At 48.5% G+C, this 8,286-nt stretch overlaps 1 protein-coding gene across 1 annotated transcript; it reads left to right on the top strand.

The window, feature by feature from the left end:
* The first annotated feature begins 303 nt into the window (after window positions 1-303).
* On the top strand, window positions 304-5,101 carry GRIFIN (galectin-related inter-fiber protein). Its single transcript, XM_019513006.1, has 4 exons — window positions 304-315; window positions 2,330-2,409; window positions 2,497-2,659; window positions 4,363-5,101. The coding sequence occupies exons 1-4, from the start codon at window positions 304-306 to the stop codon at window positions 4,525-4,527; spliced, it is 420 nt and encodes a 139-aa protein (XP_019368551.1). The 3' UTR covers window positions 4,528-5,101.
* Window positions 5,102-8,286: the final 3,185 nt, after the last annotated feature.

Here is an 8,286-nt window from a genome sequence, read left to right as displayed (position 1 = left end):
CCAGCACTGCCGCGTGATGACTCCATCAGGATGACTACGCTGCGGCGCCTATTGTTGGGGAAGCACGAGGGCTGGATTAGTGCGGAGTGAATGAACAGTCTGAATCCGCAGGGCAGGGCATGGGATTTTCTGCCTCTTCTCCCCCACATAGCGGGAGTGGGCCGACGGGAAAGGAGCACTCGCTCTTGTGTCTCTGCTAATCCCCCCACCCACGTGGCCTCCTGACAGCCGGCCTTTATATCAGGCCTTCAGGGCTGTCCCCCCGGCCCTGTGAATCTGACAGTGGAAAGACAGGCAAGCGGGATGGCACTGCGGGTAAGGGAGAGGGACCAACCCCTGGTATAACTTGGCCTGGTGAGCCGCGTCAGGGATTTGGGTAACTTCAGCAAATACCGCAGCAGCTTTGCAGTGGGGGGCAACAGCCAGAAGGATGCCAGAGACCTAGAGGTGCGTGTAAGCAGCTGCGCGCCTGGCTGACCATCAGGCAGTCAGTCCATCCTAATCGACTCGAGTGACACTTGAGGGCTTTGAGGGCCAGATTCTTGCCTCGGTTGCACCGCTGCTGATCCACAGCACCGCCACTGCCTTCACTGCAGTTATTTCAGAATTAGAGCCTGACGCGGAGACTGGGATCTAGCCCAGAGTTTAGCCAATGTTGTTCTTTTGACTGTTAAAAGACCGTCTCCTGGGACAGCGGGTTGCACAGAGGGAGTTGTTACTGTGAGGACTCTGGGGATGGAGGGGTGGCGGGGTGGGATGGAGGGTTTCTGTATATGGTGGTGTGATTTTCAGGCTGCGGTCCAACAGGCCGGCAACAGACTTCCACCCGCTCTGAACTTTACAATCAGCTTTTCTGACCCAGTGTTTTGAAGGAGGTAGCGAGTAGCATGAGTCTGTGTGTGCATGTGTGTGTGTGCATGTGCATGTGTGTGTGCGCGTGCCTGTGCCTCCTGCTGACTGAAGAGGGTTTAAGCGAGCGACAGCTCTAGAAGCAGCAAAGCAGGTGGCTGACGATTAATGGTGAATTGATTTTGAGGCGACTGCATCCTGGGAAGGCACGTGAGCTAGGAGGATCCCAAGGATGCTGCGGAAATGGATCCCAGTGACGGAGCAGAGGGACAGGAGGGTGAGAGCTGTGAATGGAGCCGAGCCCGCCAAAGCTGCAGTGACATCTCCCAGTGATGGGGAGAAGGATTCTGGGGAAGGGGAATAGAAATAAGGAGGGTGACAATCAAAGAGTGAGACGAGGCTGGGGGGGAATGGAAATGTCACCATTAGAGGAGGGTATCCAGGCTGTAGCCATATTGGTCTAGAGGAAAAAGCAATCAGGACTCATAGTGGAGATGATCTCTTTTATTAGACCAACAAGATTTTTGCGAGAATTTTTTTTTTTTTGCAAGAATTTTTTTTTGCAGAAATCTTGGTCTAATACAAGATATCATCTATACTATAAGTCCTGATTATGATTAGAGGAGAGCAGGGATTTGGAGCATAAGGAAATTGGAGAGAGATTCCAGGTGTGTCTTACTAAAAAGGATTATTTACTAAAAACACAAATTATTCAGAGAGGAATACACTTGCTTTTGGTTTATATGCACGCTGAAGACGATATAACAGGGAGGAAAGCTCACCCCCCCCATCTAGATACCTACACTGCATTCACCTGTGGATACCTCTCGGGTGCATCTCTGCCCTTTGAACCATTCTTCAAGCCAGCTCAAAGTTTCATCCTCAAGTCTCTTAAGATTTTGCATTTCTGGAGCTGAGGACAGAGAGAAGGATGCCTTAGGTCAGGGTTCTTACCCAATATAAGTTTAGGCAAGAACTGTAAGCAAAAGCCCTGGGGTTTCTCTGTGAATTGCTCCAGAGCAGAGATTTCTTAGCTCTACAATGGATGAAGTGAGATTTGTTGCCTCAAAAAGTGAGGCTGAGGGAGTGGGGCTGGATGGGACAGAAAAGGAAAACCTGAGAGAGCGATGATGATTGAGGCTGAGTCTGAGAACCAACTTTCACAGCATCTCACGAAGCAGGATGAGAAAGCGTGTGCCTCTCTGAGCCAGTTAGTCTCAGAGGTGCAACCTTGCTGCCCTGCTTTGTACCTGAGGCTCTTTTTCTTAATGATATCTATCATATGGAGGCAGGGGAAAGAGAAAGAGTGGAGGAGATAAGGGAAAAGACAAAGAGGGGAGGACAAGACAGAGGAGCTGAGACGTGAACTGGTAATAAGGACGTGGAGGGAGTACAGAGAGAAGGGGAAGAGGGCAGAGGCCGGGCAGGGGAGAGGCACAAACTTTTATTGCTATTTCACCCCCTTTTTCTTTATTCACAGTTTGAGGCATCTTGCCCAGAGGGGATCTGTCCAGGCTGGAGTGTGACAGTGAAAGGTGAAACAACCTCCAGCACCAGCATGTAAGGGCCCGTGGCTGTGCTTCTAAGAGCACCGTAGCGTGCCCAGGGACCCAGATGCCTGAGCTGTTTATTTCTCTCATCATTTAGGTTTGAAATTAATTTCCTCTGTGATCCAGGGGACCGTATCGCTTTCCACTTGAATCCCCGCTTCGCCGACTCCAAGATCTTCTGCAACTCCTTCCTAGCCAGCCACTGGGGGCAGGAAGAAGTGACAGATACCTTCCCCCTAGCAGCAAAACAGCCATTCCAGGTAATAAGACCAGCCCACGGGTCCACCGCAGACACAATGTGCTAGGCAGACTGTGTGATTGTACTGGAGTCTGGTCACTCAGTCCTTTCCCCTCGCCCAGCTCTGCTGTCCTTGACACTCTTTTAATTTGGAGTAAATCAGCCAACCCCATTTCCTGAAATTTGGCTGCTTCAGCATGAGGGGCTGTACTTAGCCCAATGCTGTCTGGAATGACGAGATAAAACTCCCAGGTATGCCTCTGGGCCCCACGATGGCATAAGCTCCATGTCGGATAAACAAGGAGGGTAAAACAGGTGGTAGCTGCAAAGCAGTGTAACTTGCACTGATGTGGCACGTGAGCACTGCACAAAGCAGGTGCGATGTCAGAGTGAAGGGGTAGATCAGGGGTGTACGACTAGTAGGAAAGTCACTCGACAGGCAGATGTTAGGCAAAGCTTCCTGCACACGCGCACACCTGCAATTACCACCATGGTGCCTGTGGAGCCCTGCACAAAAGTCACATTCATTTACTGCTCAGCTGATTGAAGCCCGAGGCCACCAAAACAATCAGTGCAAGCTGCATGTGTTTTGCGCACTCCCAAGATCCCAGGTTACTGCAAGCGTATCCCTCACGGGTTGCTACTTTCCAGTTTAAATCCACTGTGTAGCTGACATGGAAGTCGGCCCTGGCAGTAGCTTCCATTAGACCAGAGCTGAGTGAATGACACTTATATACCTAGCCCAGAAGGCCATGGGTTCAAATCCTAGGCCTCATCCTCAAGGCTGCTTGTGTTGATATAGTACTGCAGGGAAACATTAGACTGCTGCAGAAATTACCTTTTGACCTATTTTGTTGTAGCAAGATCCTTTCCACTCCATTTGCTGACTGTCCAGCTACATGTTTTTAGAAAAGATGAATAGGAACAGAATACAAAGTTAATGGAGCCTATAGTTGAATTATGGGTACCAGAAATATCAGGAGGCATAAGGAGAGAGGAAATTATTGTTGCTTCTCTTGGCCACATCAGTTTGCCAATAAATTGGGCCTTGTTTCTAGCAGGAAGAGAAATTGATAGCAGGATTATGTATTCTTCTGATGCAACCCTGTTTCTCTCAGCACAGGATAATCAAGCAATAGGAAGCATTTTCCTTTTTCTCACAGTCCCTAGCCTGCCATTCCAGCTGACGCTCTGCCCAAAAAGCCTCTGTCTCGGTTTTTTTCTTGGGATCAGACTGCTAGTGTTTCTTGTCTCCTAGTTCACGAACTGCTTGCTTCTGACACATGGACATAGACAGCTCTACCTATTAGCATCCCACCCTTGTATTTGCTTTCCGCCTAGTCTTTGGGTGGTCATCTCCATTTTTTCCATTCTCACTAAACAACAAGTCATCTAACTGTTCCTGCATTTAGGTGGAATGGATAATAATCAGCGTATCCATCAGTTCTGGTGGGGTTTGTGATAGATCACAGGTTAAATACTCACTCTCTGGGAGCCACCCAACGCCATCATAACAACAGCATGAAAAACTGCTAACTCGTATTTGGCAAAGCCACACTCCCATGACGGTAGGAGTCCATATACCTGGCGAAGCTGACTCAGTCTCTCTTACATATTGAAGGTAGGGCAGGGTTGCATCTCATAGATGAACTGGTTCAACAAAGCATGAGCTTTTATACTTTCTGCCTGATTTCAGACTAACATGGCTAACCACCTCTCTTACAGATTGAAATCTACTCTGACCAAGACTACTTCCATGTTTTCATTGATGAAAACAAGATCCTCCAGTTCAAGCATCGGCAGAAACAGCTCTCGTCTATCACCAAGCTGCAGATTCTCAATGACATAACAATTTCTGCAGTGGAAATCACCAAACGAGCCCTTTATTAGAGACCAAAGCTAGGACAGGCTCACCTATCTGCTCACTGTTAAGTGCTCTGCTGTACTAGATAGCCTCTCCCCTTCCTCTTCCCCGCATCATCTGCCCTCACCAGGAGGATGGACGCTGCTGAATGACACTTTGGCACAGAATTATAAGTCAATGCAATCTCACAGTGCACTGCATTATAGCAATACAGAGGCAGTTCAGAGCCAGCTCATTAACTCCAGGCAGGCCAGATTACACGAGTCCTTCTGATGCGATGTGCTCTAGGATGAGACACTGGAATTCAACTCGTTTCATCTTTGCTTGTTGTAATTAATAGTGGTGTTGTCTGGAATCCCACCTCACAGCCTGAGAGAGCGTTCCCACCCATAGAAGCCTGACTGATGGTAAAAACAATTCAAAACTTATCCTGGTGACTATCCCTGCCCTCTTGGGACAAGGTATGAATTAGCTCTATTTCTCAGAAGGAATATGTTGATTTTCCTAATAGATGAGGATGATACATGCAGAAATGGCCTGTGAGCTTGGTATGATGTCATCATGATTGCCAATAAAATTACATGCGTGAGTGCTGGGCAGGTGTCTGCTTCCTGTCTCAGAAGGAGATTATCCTGACAGCTGTAACAGAGTATGCTCCTTGCTCCCACCTCTTACGGTGTGATCCATGCCCACATCCCAAGAGAAATGCCATCTCTGCAGCTACTCCAGTTGGTCAGGTCAAATGAATGATTCTTTCCCATGATTTTCCAGCCACAGGATGCAAGCAACTTCCCTTGACTTCAGGGGGCATCACTTGTACCCTGTGCTAGGAAACTAAGGCCTATTGGCTTCAAGGAATGGTGTCCCAGGGGGGCCCTGGGTCAAGCCGAAGGAATATAAGTCATCATGCAACTGCAGAGGAGTGATCTGGTGAATCATAAAGAGGAAGGGTTTTCAAAAAGCAATAAACCTTGATTAACCCTCCAGAAAACACTGGAGACACTACTGGAGTCTACGCCAAAGCATTTTGGTAGCATCACATCCTAGGGATTAAGGAGAAACAAGGCACCGCGTTTCTGATGTTAGTATCAGGCAATCTCTCTCTCCCCACACTTCCCAGCTTCTCAAACCAGTGAAGAAACACACATTCCCTTGTCCCCCATTTTCTTCTTAATGATCGTCTTTCCCCTTCCCCTTTCCTCTCTGAAACGAATCGTGTATTTCTCCATGCGGAAATACAGGCACGGTCCCAGACTGTACTCCCAGAGGAGGAAAGCTGCTTTCAGGACTCGCATGCAACGGAACAAGAGCAGCACTGCCCGTGTGAGATACGAACAGGAGCTTGCTCACGAGGCAGCTCTTCCCCTCCTGTATTGTAGGTACCCCATGGACTGAGCTCCAAATGGCAACAGCGGGGAAAGAGGACAAATTATTTCCATCAAGAAGGATTTACTGTGTATTGAGATACCTCCTGTTTCTCCTCCATCAATGGATGGAGTCACGGGAATTATTACTGACGCCAAAAAAAGGCCAGTTTTGCGCTCCTTTGCCAAGCTGCAAGGTTTGTTAGGCTGAGGTCACTCTCAACTTTTCTCCCCATTTATAGTCTCATTGACTGATGAGGAAGGGGTGACTATTTAGCTGATCACAATACAGAACACTGCGACGTCTACATTTACAAGTCTATTAAAAGCTTATGGTATTTCCAGACCATAAAGAGCAATAACTAGAAGACATTAGGATCTCATGTGCTGAGATCATAAGAGAACTGTGCTGAAAACATAAGATGGCCCAGAATGGATGTGTTCCCATGAGAAGAATAAGAAATCTGTTTTGCAAGTGGCCACCATACCGGTTACAAGGGCTGGGTGATTTATTTGGGGACAAAAGAACTTAGTTTCCTTGTTCATTCACCACTAAGAAAGGCCCAGCCCGAACTGGAGAACCCTCCTTTTCCGAAGTGAGATGCTCTTTCACTCCCTGTGTTCATTCGGGTTTGGACTTCCCTCTGCCCTGGAGTAAATCAGCCACTCCTGGGACAAGAACAGCACTTGCTGCCTGATTCTGATATACAGCTTATGCTGGACTAAATAAGGAGCTAACTCCACTGAGTTTGTTATGGCAACAGTCATTACAGCTGTAGAGCAAATGTAAATGTCAGCAGAATCAGGCCCCTTCACATTTCTGAGCTGCATCTCTAGTAACATTGGGCTATACTTGGAAGAAACTGCTCTTTTCATCTTTTAGTCCCTGTTGGATATTTCATGGACGCTGATTATCTGCACAGGCAAAAAGCCATGAAGGGTTTTACAACAATAATATTTTGCACTTATATGGCAGTAAAATCCATCCACAGTGCACTGCTATGTAAATAGTCCATGATTCGAGGGTCTCCAGCGCACAGCACAACTGAGCTCAGACCAACGGGGCAAACAGGTTTCAAGTACAAATAATAAAAAAAAAAAAAAGACCTATCACAAAATATCAGCCAGCAGCTGGAGATGCTGCTTTGGTGCCTGAACCCATTCCCCTCTGCTTGCCCAAGAGCAAGCAGGCTGTTGTGACATCCTGTGACATCTGCATGGGGAAGCAGAGCCCAGCTTTTCCTGACACACAAGTGGAGATGCTGTCGCATTAGTGATTTTAACCACTTCATCCGCCACCAACACTTTCGCTGTCCTGGCAATGAAAGGTGCTTTCAGGTTGCTGCCTCTAGCATATCATGCTTGAAGAAAGAAATCCTGATGTGGAGCCGCTAACAGCCACAGCGCGTCCTGGACACCGTGCACCAGTGCCCATTATACCTTTATCTTTCATGTTTCCACAGGAAATTGGAAGTGCCCTATGGCAAGGATGGAGGGAGAGGCTGATTTTCCTTAAGCTTCCTTGGTAGGGTGAGGTGGGTAAGGTAGGGTAAGCTCTGGTTATAAAGCAGAAGCTGCTGCCTTCACTAACTTACATAAAAGAGAAGCAAACCCAAAAGAGATGCTTAATTCCTAAGCTGGAGCAGCGAGAGAGAGAGATTTACAGGCTGGAGGAGACCTGTTTCTCTCTGCGTCTGACAGACTCCATTATTCCCACACTGAGGGATGCCTTTCCGTACCCGACAGAGCTGATCCTATTATTCCAGGCAGATGGAGTCCGCTCCTTTTTCAACATGTATTCTCACATGTAACGGGCCCAGGTAAATCTGGAGTTTCTTGCTGGGGAGTCCAAAGGGACTCGAGATCTCCCAACCCCTGACTCTCAGTCTGCCTCGTTAAGGAGGATGGTGAATGACTTGTAGTGGCCAAGACTCCAAGTCTTGTTGCTACCTTGGGCACCAGATAAAGCCCTTTTACCCCTTCCTCTTGTCCGTGCTAGATGTACACATCACTGCTCTGATGAGCTCGGGGGAGCACCTTCGTTTGCCCCCACATCGCTGGGAGGAAGAACGAGTCCTACAGCCCTTTGCAATGAATCCCGCGTCTCCTTGGCTTCCTGGCCCCATGGGTCAGGGACCCCTCAGGGCTTTGCTGAGTCACAGGGTGTCCTTGAAGCATCACCCAGAGCAGACCTGCAGGCCTCCAAAGGCCTGTGATGTTCAGTGTGTGGTCACGGGTATCGCTGACACTCCTAACAATTGCCACACTTGCCTGCTGACGAGGACTGGCAGCACAGCCAGCTGGCACAGCATGCTCTCTAGACACATCGAACTGAGTGACCTCCCCCTGCCCGCCCCAGCAAAGGGCTCATCTCTTATACAGCTGCTGCAGGGTGCTGCCCAAGGAGAGCGACTGCAGGGC

This window comes from Gavialis gangeticus, unplaced genomic scaffold (assembly GCF_001723915.1).
Source record: "Gavialis gangeticus isolate Ggan-Ray unplaced genomic scaffold, GavGan_comp1, whole genome shotgun sequence".
Lineage (NCBI taxonomy): Eukaryota > Metazoa > Chordata > Crocodylia > Gavialidae > Gavialis > Gavialis gangeticus.
Note: the sequence above shows the minus strand (reverse complement) of the source record. Positions and strands in the feature narration are given on the sequence as shown.